Consider the following 25,967-nt stretch of genomic DNA (forward strand, 5'->3'; position numbering starts at 1 on the left):
TCTAAAGGTGTGATTATCACGAAACGAGAAGACAGATCCAAGTTACCCTTGACAGGAATTGGGCCAATGTTTCGACGAGATTTCTCCACTTGCAGGCAGGCAGCCAGCAATGATGGGACCCACGGGTGTGTAGGCCTTCATCCTGTGAGCGTCCAGAAAAGAGTCCAGGGCAATCTGCCAAATTCTGCCCTGTTCATTCTCAAGCATTCAAGTCGCCATGCTGTCGAGTTGGTCAATTAGGCAAAGGCCGAGAATGTGCCGTCGCCTGCATTCAATATTCACAGTCGCTAGGACTTGCAAATCAGATGGCAGCCTGCAATTCCCGCCCCGGATTGACGTGCGGGGAACGCGCTGGTCGGCGAAAAGCGAGAGGGGCGGTCTGTTGAATCATATGGTCGCCTTCCACATCGGCGCATTCCAGGACCAGACAAGTTAAGGAAGATCGCTCCGTAGCTCCATGTATCAGGCGTTGTGCTTGGAAGACCAGAAAAAGTGTATCGATACTGGTCAGCGGTGTCTTGCAACGAGGTTTCGTTCGAGACAGAGAACCCCAGGCGTCGTCAGATTCTGGTGGAGATAGTTGGACACCCTGGAGTCCACAGCGGAGAAATTCCCCCCACATCGTCGATCGATGATACGATGGTGATGGGAATTCAACTGACTGCACCACCCGTCGGGGGATGAGCGGCGGCTTTTGTTGTGAAAAACAAGCAGAGACAAACTTTGACGGCTAAAAACGTCCGAACCACCGTATCCATTTCGCTCGGATGGCCCCAAGTCGATAGATCGAGGCATGAATATCACTCGCTTCAGGGTCGGGACGATCCAAGGCGGAGTCGGAGGGGTACATTCGATATCACCTCCCAAAAACACATCGGAAAAATAAAGTGTGGTTGCTCCCAGGTTGCTCCATGTTGCGTTAAACCTCGACAACTACCCGAGGATTGCTCGCGTCGCTGGATGATCCCAGCATAAACGACGCAAATATACGATAAGACGCTCCAAGCTCCTAAGGTCACTTGGCGAGAAGACCTTCATTTGTGAAGAAGATAGCCTCGAGAACTCGAGGAACTGTTACGAAGCGATCGAAGATGTTCCTTCCCGACTGACATATAGATTATAGAAGAATAGATGTACATGTGCGAAACGTGCGAAAGCGAGAAAACAGAACTGACACGATAACAGCGCGAGATCTTCGAACACGTCGATACATCCATCAAAATCGACCAAGCAGCGCGAGAGCGGAAGGCTCCGTGGTGGGTCTTTGAGGACCATTGGCAGAATTCGCTGGATTGACGGATTCAGTACCGCCTGTATCGGCAGAAGCACCACCGGAACCTGTACCAGAAGAAGCACTGTTAGTGCGGGGGTTAGAAGGGTCGTTCTTGCGCTTCCTCCCAAAAACACCCAGGCTGCTGGCGAGGTTGGCCAATGTACTGGTGGCAGTGGCCGCTGCCAACGAGGGTCGTATGGGTTGCGGTTGCGCAGTGCTCTGTGAAGTTCCCGTGGTTAGGGGAGAGGACCTGGAGACATGGTAGGAGACAGTGCGTCTTCGCTCCCCAGTGGATTCCATCGCATTCGCCAAGGCGTCGGATATTGAATCATCAGGGGACGGTGTTATCGGCGAACCGAAGGGATTGGGCCCGTCATTGGAAGAAGGCGATCCAGGGATGCGCTGATCTGCTAGGGCCACCGTAGGAGCTGCCTTGCTCGGGGTGCCAGACGAGACAACGCCTAGTGTTGGTTTTCGCCCCACCGAGAATTTTGAAGTCGAGGATAATCGAGAGGCTCGGGATCCTGGTCGACGCGGCGATGGGTGGCCCGCGGCCATATGGCGAGGAAGAGAATCCGTGAACTGAGAAGGAGAAGGAGGGGGCGGAGAAACAATTTGGCTTGGGGCTGGTGGGTCCTCTTCAGTCTGATGGGTGCCTTGTTCTTCTGGAAGGGGGCTCGTTGAAGTCTCGGGTAGAGGTGCTGAATGGGGCTCGGGATCATCTTGTTTGTTGGAGATCCCAGGAGGAGATTCATGAAGGGGAGAAGCTTGAGCTAGAAGGCGCGATAGGGAAGAGGGTCGCGCTGTAGGTGACGAATTGGATCTACTGCGCACAGGGAATGGCCTTGAATTTGTTGGATGGAACGTGTCCTCGACCTCGGGAACGAGTGGGTCGGGCGGTGGTACCGGAGGACTTGTTTTGGTTGCATTCAGAGCTGACGGCGAAACCTCGTTGTGGTCCCTCTCGATCAGCGTCGTCGTTTTCCTGGAAGAAACTCGACGTTTATTCTGGCTTGGCTGCGTCCAATCCTCGACCTCCAGCATGTAGTATTTCACGCCGTCTCCAAGACCGTATGGGTTGCTTGATGCATCCTGCTGGAAGTTAGATCGTGGATTTCAGTTGACACCCAATGGGGGACCTCACCTGATGGTCAACGACCCGCTCTGTAATCGAGGTGATTCTTGCGACAATCCATTCTCTCGTCTTCAGCTGCTCTGCGAGATGGCCAGTTGCTTGCAAGAAGTAATGAGGGAACGAGACTGGAGCATGGGTTTAGTCATGAACCACGAGCGGCGAGGAAGGAGCGCACCATTAAATGCAGCCCATGGTTTCGATACAGAGTTCCGAGTGGGAAGAAAGAGGGCCAGATCCCCTTTTGAGAAATTCCTAAACGAGATTTTCCCTTTTGCGCGTTCCCGATACTCTTTGCACTGTTTCTGCCACTTCTTGATCGTCGAACCGGTCTTATTGATGGCCTCCAAGAAGTGGTCGTGGTCGAATTCCCTGAGAATCTCCAGAGCTGCTGCGGGGTCTGACGGATCGATTGGTGAGGGCTCCCCTGTCTGGGCAATAACGCTGTGATGACGCATCCCAGATGACACCATGGCTGAGTCGGTCATATTGGCTCCATTGACACCATGTCTGTTTCCAGGTGTTGGTAGGGAAGACATGGTCTGTGCTGCGGTGAGAGCCTTGACTTGAGTATTCCGGAAGCTGATCGCCACGTCCAAGATCTGCGCCACAAGTCTGTTAATCTCCTCCAGGCGGCGTTCATAGTCGGATTGCGACGCTCGACCAGCCTTTAAGTCCTCTCGTAACAGTCGTTCAATGTGTTTGGCGTCTCGAAGTTCGTGTTCCACCCGTTGAAGCTCGTCTCGCAGCCCAGCAGCATCCGAATTGGCCACCTCGATCTCGGCCTTGAGATCCTTCACTTGTCGTTCTGTGTGTTCCTGTACGGCTTTCAGCTCGAAGAACTGTCGCTCGAGCACAGCACGGTCACCATCTGCTTCCGCAATATGGTCCCGAATGATCCGGTCGTGTTCAGATGCCTGCATCTTAAGTAACCGATCCTTCTCTTCGCTTGTGTCCTTCAATGCCTGCCGCACTTCATCGCTCTCCGCCCTGGCCGCCTGGATCTGTGCCTCCAGATCTTCCCCACGCGCACGCGCCTCCTCAAGCTTTCGAAGCGTGTTCCCTTGCTCCTCCAACAATGCCGCAACTTTAGCTGCGTTCCTGGTCTCCAGTTGCTTGACCTCTTCGAACTCGGCTCGAGCCTGGGCCAACTCCTGCCGGAGCATTTCGGCATTCTTCGACTGCTCGGTCGCATCCGCAAGAGCTCGTGAGAGGGCGACACGTTGCCCTTCAATCTCCTTCGCCATTTCCTGATTCCGTTCCTCGACGATACGCCGGGCGGCGGACTCGCTCTCGGCCTGACCACGAGCTTGACGCAGCTCGCGCTCCAGCTGATTCTCACGTTCAGAAGCCTGCTGCTTGTCGTGCTCGACGTCTTCCAGTTGTCGTTTGAATCGTTGGATCTCGCCCTGCATGATTCGCCTCTCTTCGTCAAAGATGGCTGCCTGTCGCGCCTTGGCTTCTTCGGTGGACCGCAGTTCATCGAGAAGTTGCTGGTAGGCTTGTTCATCTGCTTCAAGTGCTGGACTATGTTAGTAGAAAGGTAGATTATGGAAATCCAGTGAGCACCTACATCGTCGGCGAGATAGGGATATCCGCGAGGCAGATAACACTAGTGACTTGATGAGTACCTTAGACCTACTGTAGAGGTAAGCCCCACTTACAAGACTTCTCAGCAATTTTGTCGAATCCGACCTCCAGGTTATCCATCTTGGCAACTAGCTTTTGTAATGATTCACGGCTCTCCAGGACGGTACTCAAAGCTATCGAGTCCGGTTTGGCGCGAGCATAAATCTCCAGGTCGTCGAGGATGCGAAGGAAAGCTTCGAAAGCGTGAATAAATGAGTAAGGTGTGAGACGGGAAAGGGGTGTGGAATAGATGTGCTCACCCTCAACATCAGGGCGCTCAAGGCTATAGGTGAACTCGGTGCTTCCAGTCGGCGTAAAGTCGATGCTGGGGACAGGATCATCCATACCCTTGGCATCGAAAGGCAGCTGGCCAAGAACCTCGCTTCTGTACACTTGCCGACGTTTGCGTTCTCCAGACCTGGGAAGGAGTAATCAAGAAGGATTCGGATCTCGAGAGCCAAATGAACCTACGTCAGCTTAGCCATGACTTCTAGGATGCTCTGGGCTCTCTGGTAGAAGAAACGCGCTTTACGAGTGTTAGCCACGGAGAAAACAGCGATTCGGAGCAAACTCACAGAACTCCTTCCGACGGACAATTTCAATGACCGTCGCACCGTATGCGTAGAGCATGTTGTGGAGCCGCTGAATGTGGGAGAAGCTGTTCTTGTTCCGGAAGCTAGCTTGCAGCGCTGCAAGGTTGGGTGGAATTTGAATAATGTCATTGTTGACAATGCTTATTCGACGGAGGGTGGAGAGGGACTGGCGGTTGTAGGAGTTCTGTGCTGCTTTGGTTAATGAATAAAGATAACCGCAGGCGGCTGGACGCGTACTTTGATGTCGGCAATGGACTGGACTTCTTGACGATGAGAAAGGTCCAACTGGCGCAGCTCTGGGAATTGTTAGCAAAGAGTGTATGCCGGTGGGAGAGTGCCTACCTTGCAATGTTGCATCGAGATTGGTGGCGGGGCTTTCTACCATGGCTCCTGCTTCGATTATCTTGTCCACCAATTCCTGGGAGCGGCGAACACCCGCATCGGCGTCTTGGATCAGCCTTCGCATGCAATGAGCTTTCTGGTGGCACATGGGGCTTCAAGTACGCACTTAACCTCGTTGAGCACAGCTCGAATGATGTCGGAGCCTTCTCTGACTCTGGACACGGCCAAATCGACTTGCTCGAATCGGACTTTCAGTTCCTCTGACGAAGATAAGCGCTGGGAAGATGAATACACGTAATGTCACACACCATGCGTCCGAGCACAAGCGTCCCCCACTTGCTTCATCTTTACAGTGGACACATAATCTCCCAAGGTGCGATGCTTCGACTCTCCATTCTCAATCGATTTTCGAACGGTGGGAGATAGGAACTCCACGTGTAGCTTCACCCTGTTGATGAGTTCCAAATCCGCATCCAACCCAGCCAACAATGTCGCCTGTCTTTCGAGTTCGCGCTTGGCATTGGCGGCAACGCCTTCGAAACTGTCCAAGATAACGAGAACGTGGGCATCGAGGGAAGCTACAGCTATCCGCAATGATTCATGCTGATAATGCAAGGCCTGTTGAGCTTGGACAATGATATCGTGGTGCTTGTGGGCGTTGCGGATGCACGACGCTGCGAATTGGATATGGCGTTGCGGCGGTGTTGCAGACAGAGAATCTATGCTGCATATAAGAGCTGAGTTACAGGCTAGAAGCATGATGAGCGTACCCTCCATGGGTGGCTGGAACTGGGGCTCAAAGTGAAGGTCCCGCAGTACATCTTCGATGTCATAGTCGAGATAGTACTTGTTGAACACGAATATTGTCTGGCGACTCTCTTAGCAGAGTTGCGAGTGCACCACAAGCTAGAATTACCTGGTCCTGTGTCGCAGCCAGTTCTCTGAGGTTGCCATTGGTGAGTCGTTGGCCGTTGGAGATGTACGCAATGATTGCGTCGTGGTCGATGCCTATTTCGTCATGGAGAAACTGCTCCAGGCTTCCTGTTCTGTGTGCTATCCTCAGTATGTGGATGACTAGTCATGAGGGCTATACAGCACCTTTCAATGTCTCTCAAAGACGCCTTGGTCTGTAGTTTCCGTTAGCATCGTGCACAATTGCCCAAGTTGAAAGCCCGAACGCACCTGAAACACCTGTCCGTTCTCCGCAGTACATATCGCTATCATGAGCTTGTGTTCCCAGATCCAATATCAACAATATAGGGTCGTCTGGAAGCTCAAGAAACGGTCGAAACCACGAACACGAAAGAGAAGGGACGCCGGTTGTTGTGATGATGTGCCAAGGGCCGCTAGTGCCTGAACCGGCTTTGTCGCTGTTGTTGTGCATAGGTAACAGCCACACAAGCGCCCGGCTGATGCCCTTTTCTGTTTTGTTCCACCACAGTGCTTGGCCCGAGACATTCAGAAAACGGCTACAAACGCACTCGAAAGGGGGGAGGATGGGCGACAATCCAATCCTTATTCCAACGATGTTACCAACAGAACTAGTTCGCAAGGTGAGTAAAACCAAGCGTTTCCCCCGAGATTCAGAATTTCACGAAATATCGAAGGGTAAGCATACAAATATCATACAAGCAACTTTTAGACTTCAGGACGCCATCCAGTTTTAATATTGGCCCTCAAGGACGAGCTTGCCGATTCAACAACCCTATTGTCCTTGTCGAACGCGACTCAAGACTGGCTTCTACCATTTCACTACCATTCCGTATCGTTTGCCCGGTCGAAACAGCTTGAATTGTTCCACAGGATACACGACGTCCCCGACGCACGAGTCTCCAGACGATTTGAGCTCGTCCGAAACCTCTACATTGGCCCCCGACCAGGTCATCATGTCGAATCGGATTTGCATTACCATGGAGGAGATGCCTGGCCCTTGACCATCCTTTTCCAACTGTTCCAGAAATGGACGCGGCTGGAGACGTTGATTCTGGTCAACCTACCTCAGAGCGACTGGGTGAGACTGGAGAATGCAATCCCTGCTTCCTTGAGGCATCTCACCATGGGCCCAGTACACGGACCGTTCATTCCAAGCGACCTCAGAAATCGTCCTCCCATCGAAAGCTTTACGAGTATCGCTACGTTCATGCGTCTAGAGGAAATCCAAGACGTTGTGAATTATCCGACCTTGAAGACCTTCCGACGCTTGATCTCAAACCACGACTTTACAGTGTCTGTTATGGCCCCTTCAGAACTCACCGCCCTCACACTTCCGTCGAGCCTCGAGACATTCGACGTGATCATCGTTGGGAAGGAAGCGACGTCGTCTTTGGAGTCGACAAGGGAAGAGATCGCTCAGCGGTTGCTGCAATCACTGGATGATTCGAGGGTTCAAGTTCGCTCGATAGATGTGCATGATCCTCATTTCCAGGGTCGTTCAGAAGACACTGCATTCCAGGACCAAGCCCTTGTCGTGGAGCATTTATGGCGGATCCCACTGGCCGAGTTCCTGGGCAATCGTGATCGCTACTTCTGTAAGCAAATTTCCTTTTTCTACTGGACTCAACAACAGCTGTTGATACTACTTTAAGATTCTTTGATGTTGTAGTACGAGCTACTCGGTCCAGGCTGGAAGGACTTAGCTTTAGGGTCCCTTCCCGACCCTCTTCCGCCCAGCTAAGGAGCGGGAGCGCAAGTTGGATGCGAATATGACTCGAAAGACAGTATTCAAAGGGGACGGGCACGCGAAGAATACCGGTGTGTACGCATTGTGAGACGGGGATCCCAGTCCGTGCTCGGTGGACGGCGACCAGTATGAGATATGAAAACAATAGACATACGGTCTCGGAGAATGACCGCCAGACCGCTCCTGACATCTCGATGGCAAGATCGTCGGATAAGTCGGGAAAGAAATGGCTCGTCACCCTCCTTACTGCCAACCTTTCACTCTAGCCCTCCTCGATGAGACGCCACGTCAACCCAAAGTTGAAGAGACCCCCTCGACTCCCCTTAGTGATCCTACTCCTGGATCAGTAATCCACTAACACGGGAATTGGCAATACCCGCGAGTCCCTATCGTGCTTCGACGGGCACGACATGTAGTGAGTACTACTGTACATGATGCTGAGATTACAAAGAGAGTATATGAGCCAGTTGACTGGGATGCGACAGAAAATCGGCATCGAGCTTCCAAGAGCGTCCAAGCTCGTCCAAGCCTCTTTACTGTTCGTAAGCCCGATGACATCACAGGCACGTGAAACATCAAGCGCCATCGATAGGCGCTGAAATTTGTGGAAATTCGTGCTGGTTTGCCAGTGAGGCGTCAGGAAGAGATCATTAGCTTCTGCAGTGTCTCTCTATTGGGAGGTAGGTATACAAGGAGCGATGTCAGGCTCGGGAAAGACAGGAGCATGGGGGAACTAAGGAACAAGAAGTTTTCAAGGTGAAGGTAAGTTGACAATTTTCTTGTTTTTGACACATACTAACTTCCTGGCTGAGTAAACCTGAGGTTTTTGGGGAGTCCCTCTCAGGGAGCACTCCCGTTGTCAGACTGACGAATGCGCGTTTGGTAAGGCCCAAGAGTCAACGCGCATGACTTTAAGCATCGCATCCAGCCCGTGTGGGAGATACAAGCCATGGCCAAAGAAGCGAATCACTCGAGCAGTACCACCAGTGTGATTGAAATCTGGATCCTGATTTTGGGTGAGTAGAGAGCCCCCGGGCTCACCAGAGTCAGCCCAAGGATACGCTGACTCATTTCGATATCCCCAAATTTCCATCTTTACCGGATGTGAAGTGCAATTCTGGCTTCTCCGATTTCCATTCTGCCATTGTCTACCCCAGTTAGAGTCGCGTCCGATGAGCCGTGGGGCCGGACAGTCTCGAATTCCAGTCCAAGTGAAGTTTAAGCAAAGTAAGATACCGTTGCCTTCGCTCGATAGTGACCGCATGTGAAGCAAATGAAACAGCGAGGTGCATCTTTTCCGTAAACCATTTGGGCTCGACCTGCTACCATGATTAAGCCACGGGACCGATGGCGAGGTATAAAAGTGAGCTTAGATGAACTGGAAGCTATCCTATTCATTAGACTCAGAGATGCCAGCCATACCACTAGAGCTGGTTCCGCAGATAGTCCGACACCTCGAAGACGACCCCGCAGCACTTCGAAATGGTTCCCTGACGTGCTTACCCTTTAGGGAGCCATGTCAGAGACTCATATTCTCAACCCTCGAACTGCGACGCCCGCGACCTCCGTGGACGAAACCACTTCACTGGGGACCAGCCTACACCCCAGGGAAGAGACTACTAGCCTTGTTCAACGAGTCTCCCGCAATCGCTGCCTACCCCGTAGAAATAACCATTGTCGAGGATCATCCGTTGACAGTCGATGGCGGGGGTTGGCTGTCCACAGATGATGACCTTGGGAAGGCCTTGGGACACCTTGTGGCGTGGAACAAGATACGTCGATTGACCCTCGCGCAATGTCCTCACACGAAGTGGTCGCACCTATCGAGCGAGTTGAAAGAAGTCATCGGGGGGCTTTGCGCCTCGACTTCACTCATATCTCTCTCTTTGGCTTGGACCCCGATCCACCTCCTCGAGTCTTGCGGCCCGTCATTGCGAACACTCAAGCTGTGGAACGTTGACATTCAGAAAGCACCAACCGCAAAGCGCATGAAAGTTCACAACCTAGACTACCTGGCTGGCATCCGTCACTCCTCGGACATATCTAACGTCATCAACCACGTTCTGGAAACTTTCAGTGTAGGAGCACTGAAGAAGCTCCAGATTGAACAGGACGGCGGGGAAGAAATGAAACAGGTGTTGGACATGTGCAAGGACACACTCGAGACTTTGGCGCTTGGGCGTTCGGTCAGAACGGAAGAGGATGGTCCAGGTGGGTAACCGTAGTTGCAAGTACGCTGCCGAGTATCCTCAACAAAACATTCCTTAGCTGCCACTGTAGACCTTGGGCAGTTGGCCAAGCTTCGAAGAATAGGATTTTCCTGCTGGTCAACCTACACCGCCGAAGAAGGGTACCTGGAACCCCTCCCCCGAGTCTTGAGTAGTCTCGAAACCATTCCACCCGGTAACGCCGTTGAGGACATCCACCTGACCGTCGATCACCGCCTTGACAGCTTCGAGGGGTTCGAACCTCAGTCATGGGCCCACCTCGACGAGCTCCTAGCAAACAAGAGAAAGTTCCCCAAGCTTCAACGAGCCTGCATCGAGCACTACAGCGGGTTTTACGGGTTCTTGGGCTACGTTGACGAAGGCATTGGCCATTTGACTCCCAAACTGGACAAATCGGACGTGGTACTCACAGTCCAGGAGCGCTTCCGAAGTGAGTGAAACTGACACCATTCAGCGTCACGGGGACTAAAAATGGTCTAGGCATTGTTAGAGAGAAGACTTTCGAACCATTCCCTTGAACCTACCTGGTCGTTAGAGGGCCATAAGAGCCGACTTGTCGGATAGAGATGTCAAGTTCCATTCGCGTCACATCAGGATTCTGCTTCTTCAGACTCCCGTATAGAAAGCTTTGGGTGAACTGAAAGTATGTGACATTGTGGGCGGTTCATGTAAGTCCAAGGGATAGACAGGTCATCAGAGCAAGGAAGGGGAACATCCCCTTCCATCCTAGTCTTGTATATGAAGGAACCCCGGACGTCCGACGCCCCTCGAAATCTTCTGTAATGGCGACTGAGAAATCTGAGAGGAAGACCTCTTGATCCTTTGGTGACGCCCAGTCCTCCGTGCTCCCTGTCGGACCGTCAGACACCGGCGCAAAGGTATGTCGCGATACGCACCTCCAAAAAAGCTCTGCACCTGGATCCCTCGTATCCGGCTGGACGAGTCATTGCGAATGATAGCGCCCACAGAATTGACGACACTCTTCCCATCGATGAACAGCTCAAGCTCTCCGTTGGCTTGGCCCACGTCGTTGAGCCTTATGCGCTCAGCAATCGTCGTCCATTCCCCCGTCGGAAACTTGAACGACCCGCGCCCAAGAGACACTCCAAACGAGGTGTCGCAATGACTCCGTGTCAGACTGCATAGGAGACGGTTGCTTTCGAAGCCAACGTGTTCAGGCCCAGGAAGATAAGCGTAAATCTCTCCTGCCCCGTCCCTTCTCCACATTAGACGACCGGAAAAGCAATTGTGGTCGACCGTGCCACCTGAGCACGTCGTCGCATCCTCCTCCGAGTTTCCGCCGTCTATTCCTCGTTAGTCTGGGTGCGAGAAATTAGCGAACAATAGCACTCACACAACCCGGGCAGCTTTCCACCCTTCGCGAACTCGAACCCTTTGGGAAAGTACACCGAATACCCAAACGTCGCCTCCTTTGCGTTCGTCAGATTGAATCCCTTAGGTCCATTCGTATAGAACGAGATCCCGCCTCGTGGCTCTACGTCCAATCTATACGAGCCCTTGGGATACCCAACGCGTAGGGAGGGTTTCTTGTTCGGGCCAGTTGTGATATTCAGTGGCAAACCGCTTGCGACTTTCTTCGCGTTCAGGTTCTTCTTGGTCAGTTCGAGCGAGCCTCTGACCTTGTTGGAGACCGACCAGCTGGCGACACCTTGGGATAGGGGGAAGAGGGTATCACGGGAGGGAAGGTCACGGGTGGCTAACATCGTCCCCGGGCCTGCTGAAGGAGTGGAAAGAAGAGGTGAAAGTGAGAGGTGGGGTAACGAAGTTGGAACAAGGGCCCGACAATCCAACCACAATCAATGATGAAGGTGATGGAATGATGAATGTGCTAAACCTGATGCGTCTGCCTTCTCAAGCCTCACTGCCTTCGGCGGTTCCTGCATGAGGGGAGCGGGAAATGTGATTAAGCGCCCACGCCCTCGGTTGTCTGGCCAGATAAATAGTCTTCCGACACCGCTGTGAGGGGGAGGGGCAATACTTATCCGTTCAACACATATGACCAAGTTGTCGACGGTCTCACAACCTTAAGCGCCTTAAATGGTCGCGTAGGATCGACCCCACAGAGCCCCGTAAGCTGAGCAGTAAATGGCTGGCAGTCTTGACAGACCCTCACTTGTAGGAGACGGGGCAGTCCTTGTTCATGTGCAAGTGGGACGGCGGATTTTCCAAAGCACACTACCGCAAGGGACGGCCCATCGACGGTCTTATAGGGTGAGCACCGTCAAGGGTAGTGGAATCGCAGTGGAAGTCCACTAGAACCATTGATACGGTCCTAGGCAAATACGCCAGAAGTTCGCTGTCTGGGCCTACGGGCAAGATGCTCGAGAGCCGCCAATTTCAATTGGCTGTCCGCATTTCATACATCATCTTCTGCACTTCGTCCATGGTTATGAGATCATAGATAGCATGAATTTGGCTCATTCAACTGTATCTAGCGGTCGGAGTAGACCCAGATGGACAGTAATTAGAAAGACCAATATCAGAGAAATGGTACCACCAGAGGGGGTTATTGAGCAAGGACACTGGTCGGAGCATACCCAACTTACAACGGCTAGACACAGACGTTGGTAATTGCTGGGAATGCGAGACTTGAAGTAGTCGGCCTAGACCGAAGCGAGAAAGATCCATGGCGCCAGCGGAATGACCAGAAGTACCAGCTGGTCCAGCACCAGTTCATTTTCGAGTTACTGAACCCACGTAGTGATGCTTTTGGGGCCGCACTACTTAATTCTAATGAGCAGTCGAAGTGAGACGTGTGAGCCCCTGTCAGTGTCAGGGTCGGAACCCCAAAATGAGTAGCAAACGTGATCGTGGTAACTGGAGGACCGCATGGTTGAACGCGCCCTTTAGTCAAGTCTACCGGGTCTCCCATCTCCTGCACCACAGTTTCGTGGCTGGCCATCGTTGAGGCCGCCGACGACGACGACAAGCTCCCAACAAGACGACCACAACACTCTTTTTCATTTTCTCCTCTTTTCTGCGATTTAATCGCTCATTTTAATACCCAGCAACCGTTGCTTTCACCTTTCTTCATTTCTCCCATATTCTCGGTCTCTTTCAGCTTTTTCTCAAGTCTTTCTCGGCGCCTTACACCACCCAAAAGCTCGTGGAATTCCAACTAAAAGTCGACAACCAGTCAAGCACCAGATAGAACTGCCAGCAGTCGCCTTTTGCCAGTAAAACGACAGTACCTGGGATAGGAATTGTGGCCCAGTGTCGTCGTCGTCGTCAACATAACCAGCAATCATGGCTGAGAGCGTCGCCGTTCCCTCCCCCGCAGAACTTCAAGCTCATCTGCAGTCGTTACTCGATGCTAAGGAACGACAGCTGCAGCAGGCCGGCACCCTCGGCCAGCGTGTACTAGCACAGCAGATGGAGCTGGAGGAACGTATCCGCCAACTCCAGGCTTTGACACCAGGCTTGGATGGATACCAGGGGGAAGATGTCTATGGCGACATTGCCAGCAATTCCGTTGGTTCTGGCCTTGATCGGGAGGCCATTGAGCGCTACCGGGATCTCGCCACCACCGTGATGCAATGGGACGAGGAAAACAGGGTCCTCAGTAGTCAGCTTGGAGGCGGTATAGGGTTTGGCAAGGTATGTGGCGGTCATCTAGTCAGTTTAACTAAGCTGATTCACTGCGATATCATAGAAATTAAATGGTGCTAGTCCACCCTCAATCCCGGCCGTCGAGCTTCCCCGCGAGCACCATGATCGCCCTCCCCCGTCCAGCAAGGTTGGCACATCCTCTGCCGCGCAATCCCGCCGTGCAAAGAATGCCGCCCATCGAGCAGACGACGTCGGTGGGTTTTTATTCTTTCGAGTTGGCCTCGGTTCATAGTCGTCGAGACTGAGGCCATTACGTATGTTCGCTTATCCCCTGTCATATACTGATTTCATTCAACTCCAGAATTCGCTTTCGAAATCGGAAGTGGTCTTCTCACCGAAGTTCGCCGATTGCAATCATTGTTGGGGGAAAGAGACAAGGCCATTCAGGACATGAAGGAGGAGAAGGACGACCTTGAGAAAAGTATTGAAAGCCTCCGAACCGCTCTCAGACAGCAAGAGCAATCGGCCGGTGCGTTGTGTTGTCTCCTTTCCAGGAAGCTGTGTTGACGCCTCCTAGATAAATACAAGGAGGAGAACTGGAATCTCGAAGTCACGTTGCAAGACCTTCGCACCAATTACTCGGATATCCAAACCTCGCAGGCCAAGCTCGAATCGGAACTCAAACGTCTCACCAAGACGCTATCCGCCACGCAAACACAGTCCGAGCAACACAAAACCGATGCGGAGCGACTTCAGACTCAGCTCGACGAACTCAAAGCCAAACATGAAACGGATATCGCTCAGGCTAGGCGACACGCGGCAGGTTTGGCCAGGGACAAAAGCGACTTGCAGACCGTTATCGAGAAGATGAAGGTGGAGCAATCCAAATGGCAATCGATGTATGGCGCTGGAGGGGTCACACGGAAGTACGGCAGTCCTTTGACTCCTGGGTACGGAAACAAGGACGAGGAGGAGGGAAAGAATCATGAATATCTCACTCCCGCCATGACTGGCGACGATGACGGGGACGTTTTTGGGACGACCGGTGGAGCCTCTAGGCGACGACCAGGAGCAGGCAACTCGGGTTTGGACCCCGCCTTTTTCAGCGAGTACGACCAGGACCAAGACGATGACGGCACCCCCGACTCGCCCATGGCTTTGAGGAAGCGAAGCAAATTCCTAACCCCCAATCACCCCGCCAATGAAATCGAAGCTCTCCAACAGCGGCTGGCTCATGCTCAACGACAGATCAACACTCTCAAAGGCAGTCTTAAGCGAGAGAAGATGGCTCGAATGAAAGCCGAGGGCAAGCACGTTCCCGAGAATGTCGCGTCCGATGACGACAGCAATGTGGTCGACGATAGGGAACCTGAAGACTTGGGGAACGACAGTGAAGAGGATGGTGGCAAGAAGAAACGAATGCCTACTCCTCATCGTGTTGGCCGCGGCGGTCGGAGAGGTCGTGGACGAGGTGGTATAACCCTTATCCAACGTCTGGGTATGGCCTCTCAAAGTCCATCTTCACCCGAACGCCGTGACCAAGGTGAAGCCCCTCCGGTCCCGTCTATCCCGATGGAGTTCCAGCAACCTCTGTCCGACGAAGACGACGAAGAGTCTCGATTCTTCAGTTCATCCGTCTCCCACTCGACTATGCATCTTTCGGACTTGGATCGCACTGGTATTTCCCAGATCCGCGACGAGCGCGAGCCTTCCGGTATGGACGCCTCCCCTTCTCCCCGTAACTCTACCTCGATCAACATCAACACCTCCCACCGGACATCGGTCGATGGCATGGATCCCCTGTTCGCCAATGTTCTCAAGCGCGTCCCCTCCACTGGTTCTACACATTCCTACAGTGCCGGCAGTCCATTGCGCCACAGCATCCTTCGTGGCGGCTCGAGACGTGTCCGTGGCGGTAGCGTACGTGGCCGTGCGCATGGTGCTAGCCTCCGAGAAAACGCCAGTGCGTTGATGGCTAGGGATCGGCCCAGCTCCATCGCGAGCGATGCCCAACCTGAGGTACTCGGTGAGGTTCTGGGCGAGTTCGGCGAGCAAGTTACTGGCGAGGGAAGCTACGCCGGGCATCGAGCGTCCCTTATCGGCCTTGTCGACGGTATTGAAGAGGAAGACTTCGGTGTGGCTGGTGGAGTTGAAGTCGTCAAAGAGTGGGCAGAGTTTGGTATTCAGACTGAAGACGATGCCGGCAATCAGACTGTTGCTGCACCTGAACCCAAGCCTGTCCCCGCCGAAGCATCAATGCAGACCGACCCCATCCCTGAACCTGAACCGCGGATCGTCACCGTCGAGAAGGAGAAAATCGTTGAGGTCCCAGTCGAGAAGCTTGTCACGGTGGAGAAGATTGTCGAAGTGCCAGTTGAAGTGGAGAAGATTGTTACGGTGGAGAAGGTTGTCGAAGTTGACAAGATCGTGGAGAAGATCGTCGAAGTCCCTGTCGAGAAGATCGTCGAGAAGACTGTCAACGTCCCGGTTGAAGTTGAGAAGATTGTCAAGGTCCCAGTAGAGGTGGAGAAGATTGTTGAGGTCGAGGTGGAGAAGCTCGTCGAGGTTGAAAAGGTGGTCACGGTTGAGGTTCCGGTCGAGAAGATTGTGGAGAGGGTCGTGGAGAAGATCGTCGAAGTCGAAAAACCTGTCGTACGACAAGATGCCGGTTCTCAAACCAGCTTCACGTTAGACCAGTCGTCGACAACTGGATTCCCGACCACCGACGTCTACGGTGATCTTGTTGGACGCAAGCGGGATGTCGCTGCACGCAACCGTGTCCTCTCCGATGTCACCGTCGTCGGTCAACGCACCTTCCTCACTCAGCGAACTCACGACGACGACGGGGATATTGATGAGGGCGATGAGACAGAGACCGGCCTCGACACCGACGCTGATTACCACGACGCTCGCCAGAGTATCATGATGAATACGCCATCCGGAGAGTCACGAGAGGACTTCCACTCCATCCTCACCATGACCGACAACGATTATCCGTCTGACGATGAAGAGGACGAGATGCACAGCATCCAGGCATCGAACTTCTCTCAGCACCACCGTGGATCGTCTGTTGGCTCAACCACCTCTTTCCACGCCAACGTCCCTGTACCTGTTCGACATGTCGACTATGAGTCCGTTGGAGTGTCTGCCAATTTCGTGGAGCCTCGCCCTCCTACACCGGAGCCAATTGTCAAGATCGTCGAGAAGATTGTGGAAGTTCCGGTTGTTCAGAAGGTTCCTGTGGAGGTCAAGGTTGAGATTCCAGTCGAGGTTGAGCGAAAGGTTGAGGTGCCGGTGGACAGGATTGTCGAGAAAGTCGTTGAGGTTGAGAAAATTGTCGAAAAGGTCGTTGAGGTGCGGGTACCAGCACCCAAGCCGGAGACCACCGAGATTTCCATCCAGACAGACCAAGTTCCTCTTTCTCCCGTCACTACGATCCCTGGACTCCCTCCCACACCCATTTTCGTTGCTCCCTTGCCCGGCTCGACGTCCGCACCACCTGCCTCCCCTGGCGGTCTCTTCCGTGTGGGCTCCACCAAGCAGCAATTCCAGTTCATCGCTCCATCGCCACCATCCTCGCAACCCACTCCCAGTTCGGGCATGTCACCTGCGGCCGTCTCACCCGCCCTTCCCAATTCGAGCCTGTTCGGTCAGTCGCGCGGTGCTCGTATGTCTGCTCACGACAGAAGACAGTCCATCGAATCCATGATTTCCAACTTGACCGGTGATGAGAACCCACGCTCTCGCGTTCCCTCTGTGTCTGCGTTGAATGTCGTAGACAAGACCAAGCCGCCGATGATGATGCTCCCTCCACCGCCCAAGGCACCACCGCCACCGAACAACATGCCACCACCTTCGTTCATCCCGGAGAGGAAACACCATCTCTCAGACGCACCGCCCCCCAGACCCAGCTCTCCCCCACCTCCCGAGCTCATCCAAAGGGCCACAACACCCACTTTTGGAAGTGCACTTGGCCTTCCAAAGGGTGCTTACCGTGCAGCTGGATCGAGTATGCCTCCTTTGACAGGAGGGTTGAAACAGCCTCCGTCGACGAGCAGCTTCAGATCGGCTGCAGGTGGTGCCTCCACCTACGGTACCATGACCATGGGTCTTGGTGGTTTGTCTTCGCATAGTGTTCGGGAAAGTGAAAAGGAGCGGAGAGAGTACTCAACTACCTCCCTTGCTTCTGATCGCAGCGGCATGGCCTCCCCTCGCTCTTCCATCTCCTCCGATGTTCATCCTTTCACGACACCTAGCGGAAGAGCCCCTGTTACTCCAGAAAAGACTGCGGACATCACTCCCAAGGCCAATCACAATACTCAATCCACGGATCCCACTGTGATTCACGCCATTACACAGACGATGATCGGCGAGTTCCTGTACAAGTATACCAGGAAGACCATTGGGAAGGGACATGGTCAGTCCAGGCACAAGCGGTTCTTCTGGGTGCACCCTTACACGAAGACTCTCTACTGGAGTTCGGCTGACCCTGGGTCGTCGGGTGTATCCGAGTCGAGTGCCAAGAGTGGTAGGTTTTCTTTACTTTCTTTCAGTTACTTGCAGTTGACTCATGCCGCCTAATAGCCTACATCGAGGGCGTCAGATCGGTTCTCGATCCCAACCCCATGCCACCTGGTCTTCACCAATACAGTGTGATCATTACCACCGCCAACCGGGAAATGAAGATCACTGCCCCCACCAAGGAACGGCACGATATTTGGCTCAACGTGAGTGGCGTTTCGGCCATACCTGGAATTTTGGCTGATGTTTGATTAGGCCCTCAAATATCTCCTTTCCCGGCCCAACCCCGCCAATATGACCTCGCCCGCCGCCGACCGAACTGCCATGCCACAAAGCCCCGACGACGCTACCGACGATGAGCGACGGCATCAACTACTGGCTAGCCCAACCCGCAATGCCCGACCCCACCGCAACGGTGACACCTGGAATACGACACCTCGCGGGCAGCGCAGTCGCTCTCAGCTCTCCATCAACCGGTCTGTCGGAAAACGGTCAGGGACTCCTGCAGTGGAGTATCTAAGATGGAACGCGCCAGAAAGCCCATACAGTCCGGATAGGTCATTCGTCGACGTCCCCGACCAGAACGACTCGGACGAGCTGGACTTTGAGCTTCATGGTGATTCTCGCTCGGACGAAGGCTACGAAGGCTTGGAGAACGTGAGGGCATGCTGTGATGGTCGACATACCGTTGGTCGCAGTGGTCGCATTCATCACCATCATCACGATCACAACCACAACCACAGCAACTTCAACACCATCACTCGACGTCAGAGCTCTGACCACCAACACCTTGAACCTCAAGCTATGGACCCTCGCCCTGCTTCTCCTGCTTGGTCATTCCGATCGCGAACGGGAAGTACTCAATCCCACGAGGGTGGAGGAGGTCTGTTCTCCTGGGGACGCGGTGACTCCGGTAAACTGCGATTCGGGTCGAAACGGTCGACAAAAACGTCCCTTGTCCCTCAAGAGTCTTGAAGTCCAGCTCATTTTCCGCTTGCCTGCATTAATCATCCTACCTGCACATTGGATTGTTGTTTGTCTCATTACATCCCCCTTCAAATTGCCTTCTTGTAAAACAACCTTCGACCATACGATATTTTGCATTCTTTCGCGCCTCTTGATTCTATGCACTTTCCTGTTCCCTTTGTTGCGTCTTGGTAATCGTCGTGTTCTTTTGGTTTTCTATTTCTAGCCCCTGTAAACCCCGCCTCTCGTTCAGTTATAGCTTATCCTCTACCTTTGTTCGCACTGTTCATTCATTCTCTACTTTGATGATATCTTGTGACTTTCTAGCACACAGAATACCACACTCATTAATTTCCCGTCTATAGCATACTCCCGATCGAAAGCAATGATCATAGCATAATAAAGGACTCTATTTGTGACAACTAACTTGACTACCAGGGAGAACTTCTGAGACTGGCACTGCCGAACGATCCGTTACCGTTGAGCTGCACGAAGTGTGACGTCAATACTACAGGCTAACTTGACGCATTGGCACTTCTACTTACCACATTCGTTATTTGTTTATGGAGGACTGCCAGATCTGCAATAATAGGAGTTGAGTGTCTTCCGTGAGGACGCAGGCAAAAAACGACGTACAATCGAGGTATGACATTGCGCCATTGTTCTGGTCTTCGACCAGCATATCGCTGAACTCAATTTCTGTCCCATCTGTATTTTGCCTCGCGATATACATCTTTGGCAAGCGCCCTCGCCGGGCATAACGATCATTGAGGATGTTGTTCACTTGGCGGGAAAGCACACTGTCCAAGGTTGGGAGGTAGTGCTAAAGACGGAAATCAGTACCGCCAAACAGCTGGAAAGAATCGGTAACGCACCGTGTGGGGAGAGAGTTGCATGAAATCGTCCACGCCAAACAGATCTTGCAACAGCTGAGGAGAAACGCCGGTCCCAACCCAGAAGATCATAACCTCTTCATTATCTGCGTGGCATGGGCCTTTAGTCAGGTGGATCGACATTGAAGGAAGGAAAACAGCTTACCGATGAGATAAATCCCACCAGACTCCATGAAATAGTGACTAGCTCTAGTGCATGACGGGTACGATATCGTGGTGAAGAGGGACCCATCCTCCGCTTTGCGCTCCTGAGGCAAAGCTATCGTTTGGTCGAGATCGTGTAGCGCCAATAATCGAGGATATATGCGGTAAATGAGGCTCCGCAGGTCCATCGCCATCAACTTGTGGATTTCGTAGTTTCGAACGTCGGATGAAACGTGGCGAGCCTTGAGGGGTTTGGTTTTTTGAAGTGCGAGGATGAATGCGGGAAGGGCACGGAAGGCTTCAGGGATGATAAGCTGTAAGCCAAAGGGGGTGTAAGTAATGCCGACATCGCGCTAATTTGAAATCGAGGACGTCTGGCTGACCTGAGTTACTCGCGTCGCCGATGCACATTGAGTGCGATAACCCAGCAATATCGACGCGCATTTCTCTGTCAACTCGTCCCTCGTTATCACCATCCGTTGCTGGGGAAGTTTGGACATCGCTAAAACGCAGATATGAGCGCAGGTCTCGAACACAAACCAGCCGCGACACACCTTCCCTCGCAAAGTAGCCGAGAGTGGTCTCCATGTCGGCGTATTGGAAGACATTACCCGCGAGTTCGACGACATTCAAGGAGAGATTGATGACCCGGACTCTCCGCTGACCCTCTACGGACGTGTAGAGAACCGCACATTGTAAATGGGCTTGTCCCCGTGGATCGAGTGTTCCACTATGTTCCAACTCGACTGTTATTGCCTTGTCTGCGTCGAGAATTCCAAACTCTACATCGGTGGGGTTTCGCTGGAGGAAATTGCCAAATTGTCTTGAGACACGAAGTCCTATGAAAAATCGTGAGTTATGCAGGACGGGGGGATAAGGAGAGCGTCCATACCATTGCAAGTCCGCACTCTCAAAGTACAGTTGAACCCTTGCATCCTCCGTATCACTCGCTGAAGCTGAGACTCCATGACCGCTCGATCCCTCGCAGGATCATAACGAGGATGGAAAAAGATTTCTCCGCCAGTATAAGAAGCAACAGCGCCAATAGACCCAACATCCATATACGAGTTGGGCGCAAGAAACATTGTGACACCAACACCCTCGTCCACACATTCCTCTGCAATATCCAACCAAGTCTTATCCCGGGGCTTATGCATAGTCACTTCTTTTTCCGTATCGTAGAGGGCATCTTCGTTAGGTTGTAGAGGGAGAGCTCCTGGCCCAACGTTGGCCATACTCGTTTGGAACAGGATGATGTGCCCCCCACGACCGGATAGGGCTGCCAAACCGCTGCGAATTGCGGGACCAAGGGCAGAGTTTCTCCCAGGAGATTCAGAAAATCGTTTTGGCAAGGCCTCGAGTAGCGCGCGGATAGAGTCGCTAGGCGGTCAGTGAGCAAAAGTAGACGTCAGGAATGTCGTTGCATTCACGTACCCTCGTTCGGCAGGGGAGACGAAAAGACCTGTTCGAATAGGCGCAAACACCTCGTCGAGGTCGGCCACCACCATCATCGAGTTCAGATCTGACTAGAAAAGTGTGAGCGCTTCGCACACCCACGAGAGAAGAATGGATCGCACAGAGAGGTCGTAAAAATGCAAGGTCTCGTCGAAGGTCAGAATCGCGATTCGACTGGACGCGGGGATGGAAGGTTCAACTACAGTGCCATCTTCTAAGGTGTACCCGAAAAGTACGTTCATCAGCGATTCACAAGCACACTGCAAGAATCCGGTGTCCACTGCCTGATTGGTGACGTCGAATGCAAAAATATAATCCATTGGTGCGGGAGGCCTAGATCCAGACGGCTGTGGCTCATTGGATGCATACGGCATAGTCAATCTGGGAGGGGGGTATTGGGCCCAATATTCCTCTGGGACGGCAAAGTCAACGGTGCCTTTGTTGAGTTCTGGTCGCTGGAGGTGATCCAATCTGTACATGTTGTGATCCAAGTTGCAAAAGTAATCCGAAGCAACTTGAGATCCAGTTAGCTTTGCGATTGCAAACCAGGAGCTCGCACGTACCATCAGTTTCGTGGCGACATAGATTACACTTCCACCTCATACCGCCCGCCACCCAACTGCACGAAGGATTGATGTACGCCCTGCACTTTTGACAACGTGGAGGGCCTGAAGGACCTGGTTCAACGAGTGGTATCGGTTCTTCGCGCAAGTCAACGTGAGCGAATGGTTGGAATACTGCTGATATTGGTATTTTGCAATCGGATGCTAACTTTGAGGTGCTGGGCATATTCCATGTCGAGACGCGCACAAATTTGGGTGAAGCATTCCCTGGAAGCGCGTCAGATTAGGTCCAGTGCGCAGGGAGAAACTACCGACCTTGGTCCACAGCTACGAAGTCAGATGTACACAGCGGTGCATGCGTCCCAGGAAGTGTTCCGTAGGTTTTGTCAACCCAGGCCAAACGGTCGCTTTCAATGGCATCTAGGGGCGATGGTACTTGTCCTGGATCGATCCGCGGTCGAAGTCCTGTTCTTCTTCAGTCACAAAAGTTCCTGATTGTCTTTCCTTTGCCCTCACTCACCTTTGTAGTTTAGACCTGCAGAATGTGGAGGTTGGGGGATATGGTTTGGATGAGGATACATTCCGCCCTCGATCTGAGCAACTTAGTTCAGTCTCAATAAGACTTTTGTAGTCCAAGACGCGTTACATACGTTATTTTGTTACTTTGGATTGTTGGCGCCGTATCCTGGGCTGTACAGAGCTGGCCGCTATCGCCTTCCAACGAAATCTCGTCCAAGGTTGGAGACTTCGATTCCCAGAGCAGCTCCCAGCGCACATGACTGCATGCGTCATGTGACTAAAGCACCGCCACTCCAGCGCTTAAACTTAGTCAACTGTCATCCTCACGAGCTGATGCAGATTGAAATTGTCGTTGTCGTGTCGCGACAAATTTCAGCCGGTACCGTCAGGGTCCCCGGATCTGTCAGTTACATATTTTGGGTCTAATAGGAGGGGCTGCTACATGGACGCACATCCTAGGAGACCCCGTAATATCCAGCGGATGTCAAGAGCTACATATAAACACCATTAACTCTTATGACAAACGTTGGTCAAGCTTGGCGCGCTGGTTCGCATCGAGTCTCGTCTGTCATCGCCTTCCCCCCATCCGAGCATCTCCATATCGATGACGTTGTCAGGATTTCTATCTGGGGCTGATATCAATTGGAAAAATCATGCCCTCGACTCGGCCCTGGGGTGCCGATCCCGCACTGTTTAAAGCTTTGGAGGGATTCGAGATGATCTCCCTTCCCCGCTTCAGAATTCCGACGCCCTATGTCGGCCATACTTCCCCCAGAGATCTGGGGACACATATTCTCGCTCGCCTGTCGGGATGGCGGGCAAACTGGGAGAAGCCTGAGCCTCGTCTCTCGTGACTTCCATTCTTATTCCGCGCGAGTCAAGTACCAGTCCATCACTCTGACCACATCGAGGGAGATTCTTCGCTTTTCCACATTACTCCCCCGACTCCAAGAGCATCAGCGTCGCGTCAAGTTTCTCTTTGTTCATTGCCCCAACATCTACCTGGACGTTCCGGAAGACGAAGATGACGAAGACTACGTACAAAGTCCTCAAAACTCAATGTCAGCCTCTTCCTCATCCTCAAGTACTGATTCTATGGAATCGACACGTTCGACGAACGTAATGGAGCTGGATGATTCAGACGACTCCCCGGAGGCTATCGACAACGACGAATACCGTGAATTAATCCAAGAGGCGGATACCTTTCTGAACAACTCGGACGACGTGGAAATGGCTGAAGACAACGACACTCATACCTCCCAGTTTCACGAGGAAATGATCGCCGCGGACGAAATCGTTACCGACGCCCTTCATTCCATCCTCAGTGCAAACGCTTCTACCCTCGAAATCCTCTCCATCCGCTGGACGTCCTTCCACCCTCGTTTAATGGACCAGCTCTTTCCCCAGCTCCCGGTCCTGAAGGAACTATGCTTGCTGCGATCCTTTTCAGCCGATGAAGCCATCGAACCCGCCTCGAACGACCCCATGCCGCCCCTTTTTCCGTCGCTCCGTCGCTTCCACATAGGCGGCTATGTTGAACAGAGATCGCTGTCATTCAGCCAGTCACTGGCGACCCTTACACCCAACTTGGAGTACCTCCGCATACCCCATTACTTCTTCCTGTGGGTCGCCCGTTCTTGTTATCAAATACACTCCCGCTGACCCCATCTTTGTCAGACATGACGGCAATGAAGATGAAGAACCGCCTCTAAGCAAGGTTTCCTTGAAGAAGCTCATTCTCGAGCTACCCGCCCACGATCCAACAGCTGATATTCCCACCAGCGCCATTTGGTCTCACAACTCACTCCGCTTACACCTCTTCGGGCAGGGTCATTCATCCCCAAAGATTGCAACTAAAGTCGAATTGATAAGTGGCACTGCTGTCAACGACGATGTGGATACATGGGCCGGGCAATGGTTAGATCGAATTTCGGGAGGGGAAGGGTGTTGGAATCGAGTCCATGATCAGACAGGCCTCGAGTTTTCTCCAGGTCCTTGAACGATATTGACCGGGAACATTCCCTAAGCTTTCCCATATAGCACAAGACTCCATGGCTTAAAAATTGGTATCCTTTGCCTTCATGCACTAATTTTTATCACTGTCTAATAGTATCATAGTCAGCTCTATACACGTATCAGACGTTACGAATTACCTCTTAGCACCAGGCTCAGCGCAAAACATTTGAGTCTCATCACCGGGTTCCGTGGAAGTGTCGGCGGAATGATCCCCCATTTCCGAAGGCTCGGCATTCCAAAAACGATGTCTTGGCCCAGCCCAACCTCTCTCTATTCCCCATAAGGTAGTCATGTAACCGCACACGACTGTCAGCGTTTAGATCCCGGGCTCAAAGACTCTTTACCTGTGGTCTTGTGTCCCCACACTGCAGTATGTACCTTCAGACTCCTTCCACACCCGAGCTCATAAATGCGCCCTATGCGCACTTTGGCAGAGTTTCCTCATCTTACCACCCTCGGCAATCAGCCCACCTAACATTCTACAACCCTGACACTCTACAGTATAAATGTGCCCCAGGATCGAGGCGTAACCAGATCTGTAGAAGTGAACTCGGTTAGCGTAGCCGAGTTCTACAGTTCTGGTCAATTGACGCCGACTTCTACAGGTTTGGTTTAAACGAGTTCTACACGTTTGGCTGTGGCATCCCGCCCCTTTGCGCCCTTTGCGCCTTGCCCAGGTTCTCCTTTTATCGATATGGTTGCTTTTTATGTCCGTAGAGTATGATTATGACAAGATGCAGATGGCCTGATGGTACATGGTCTCTAACCTGAAAGTGTAGGAGGTAACGGTTATTCTCCACGGAAGTCCCGGATAGCAGTGTACGGCGCTCAAATGCGGGCCACAACAATGAAGATGATCGAGGCAGTTAGTACTGTCCGTCGTTTTGGAGTGAGGCGTGGCGGGGAGTGTGAATGCTCAGTGTGCAATCGAAGACCTGTTGGAGGCATTGATCATCGAATTTAAATAGAATGCAGAGGGGTTCAGGACCTAATTGTTTGCCTCGTCTTCGAGCGTCCAATCGCAAAAATTCGGGGAAGGGGTTGGCGGGAAAGGATCGACGAAAAGCCACGGAATGCGAGTCCCTTGCGCGCATATCCTATTTCCGACACGTGTCTCCCGCCTTTTCGCCTTATATGGAATGAAAAGGCGGGTGGCCAGATGTGTAGAAGTCGGCAATTCACATATGTATCAAAAGGTCAAATGTGTAGAACTCGGCTATGTTAGCCCAGTTCACTTCTACATGTTTGGTATATACTCCCCAGGATCCCATCTTCGAAAATTTGGGCTAGAGTCAGGAGCACTCCTGAGCAGAAGGGCGCATGCTCAGACACAAACTTGGAAATTCGGAAATATGTTTTGAAGCGCTACAGCCTACATGTTTCAAAAATCTATTTTTAGACCCTGCCATACTGATTCGATTTACAGCACGCATGCTCCCGTCC

At 52.6% G+C, this 25,967-nt stretch overlaps 7 protein-coding genes across 7 annotated transcripts; 4 read left to right on the forward strand and 3 right to left on the reverse strand.

Annotated features, from left to right (window-relative positions):
- Positions 1-1,216: 1,216 nt before the first annotated feature.
- On the reverse strand, positions 1,217-6,193 carry CC1G_07645 (hypothetical protein; the record flags this gene model as incomplete). Its single annotated transcript, XM_001832333.2, has 16 exons — positions 1,217-2,365; positions 2,418-2,533; positions 2,584-3,927; positions 3,979-4,017; positions 4,070-4,228; positions 4,295-4,452; positions 4,506-4,560; positions 4,610-4,811; positions 4,865-4,923; positions 4,970-5,085; positions 5,136-5,229; positions 5,278-5,688; positions 5,740-5,836; positions 5,886-6,015; positions 6,068-6,096; positions 6,152-6,193. The coding sequence occupies 16 exons, from the start codon at positions 6,191-6,193 to the stop codon at positions 1,217-1,219; spliced, it is 4,200 nt and encodes a 1,399-aa protein (XP_001832385.2).
- Positions 6,194-6,495: 302 nt separating this feature from the next.
- Positions 6,496-8,007, forward strand: CC1G_07646 (hypothetical protein; the record flags this gene model as incomplete). The annotated part of the gene is made up of 3 exons (XM_001832334.2): positions 6,496-6,522; positions 6,651-7,497; positions 7,916-8,007. The coding sequence occupies 3 exons, from the start codon at positions 6,496-6,498 to the stop codon at positions 8,005-8,007; spliced, it is 966 nt and encodes a 321-aa protein (XP_001832386.2).
- Positions 8,008-9,058: 1,051 nt separating this feature from the next.
- CC1G_07647 (hypothetical protein) lies at positions 9,059-10,395 on the forward strand (the record flags this gene model as incomplete). Its single annotated transcript, XM_001832335.2, has 3 exons — positions 9,059-9,860; positions 9,918-10,307; positions 10,358-10,395. The coding sequence occupies 3 exons, from the start codon at positions 9,059-9,061 to the stop codon at positions 10,393-10,395; spliced, it is 1,230 nt and encodes a 409-aa protein (XP_001832387.2).
- Positions 10,396-10,509: 114 nt separating this feature from the next.
- Positions 10,510-11,601, reverse strand: CC1G_07648 (alginate lyase; the record flags this gene model as incomplete). The annotated part of the gene is made up of 3 exons (XM_001832336.2): positions 10,510-10,726; positions 10,774-11,181; positions 11,232-11,601. The coding sequence occupies 3 exons, from the start codon at positions 11,599-11,601 to the stop codon at positions 10,542-10,544; spliced, it is 963 nt and encodes a 320-aa protein (XP_001832388.2). The 3' UTR covers positions 10,510-10,541.
- A 1,543-nt stretch (positions 11,602-13,144) lies between these two features.
- On the forward strand, positions 13,145-18,943 carry CC1G_07649 (hypothetical protein; the record flags this gene model as incomplete). The annotated part of the gene is made up of 6 exons (XM_001832337.1): positions 13,145-13,495; positions 13,551-13,701; positions 13,809-13,976; positions 14,025-17,975; positions 18,032-18,174; positions 18,224-18,943. The coding sequence occupies 6 exons, from the start codon at positions 13,145-13,147 to the stop codon at positions 18,941-18,943; spliced, it is 5,484 nt and encodes a 1,827-aa protein (XP_001832389.1).
- A 422-nt stretch (positions 18,944-19,365) lies between these two features.
- On the reverse strand, positions 19,366-22,570 carry CC1G_07650 (protein transporter SEC24; the record flags this gene model as incomplete). Its single annotated transcript, XM_001832338.2, has 12 exons — positions 19,366-19,419; positions 19,480-19,514; positions 19,571-19,757; positions 19,810-19,913; positions 19,973-20,269; positions 20,355-20,810; positions 20,864-21,351; positions 21,406-21,497; positions 21,525-21,940; positions 21,990-22,256; positions 22,305-22,454; positions 22,510-22,570. 12 exons carry the CDS (start codon positions 22,568-22,570, stop codon positions 19,366-19,368), a joined length of 2,607 nt encoding a protein of 868 aa, XP_001832390.2.
- Positions 22,571-23,261: 691 nt separating this feature from the next.
- CC1G_07651 (hypothetical protein) lies at positions 23,262-24,507 on the forward strand (the record flags this gene model as incomplete). The annotated part of the gene is made up of 2 exons (XM_001832339.2): positions 23,262-24,130; positions 24,186-24,507. 2 exons carry the CDS (start codon positions 23,262-23,264, stop codon positions 24,505-24,507), a joined length of 1,191 nt encoding a protein of 396 aa, XP_001832391.2.
- Between the last annotated feature and the right edge of the window lie 1,460 nt (positions 24,508-25,967).

The sequence above is a fragment of the Coprinopsis cinerea genome (assembly GCF_000182895.1).
Source record: "Coprinopsis cinerea okayama7#130 chromosome 9 map unlocalized cont3.9, whole genome shotgun sequence".
NCBI lineage: Eukaryota > Fungi > Basidiomycota > Agaricomycetes > Agaricales > Psathyrellaceae > Coprinopsis > Coprinopsis cinerea.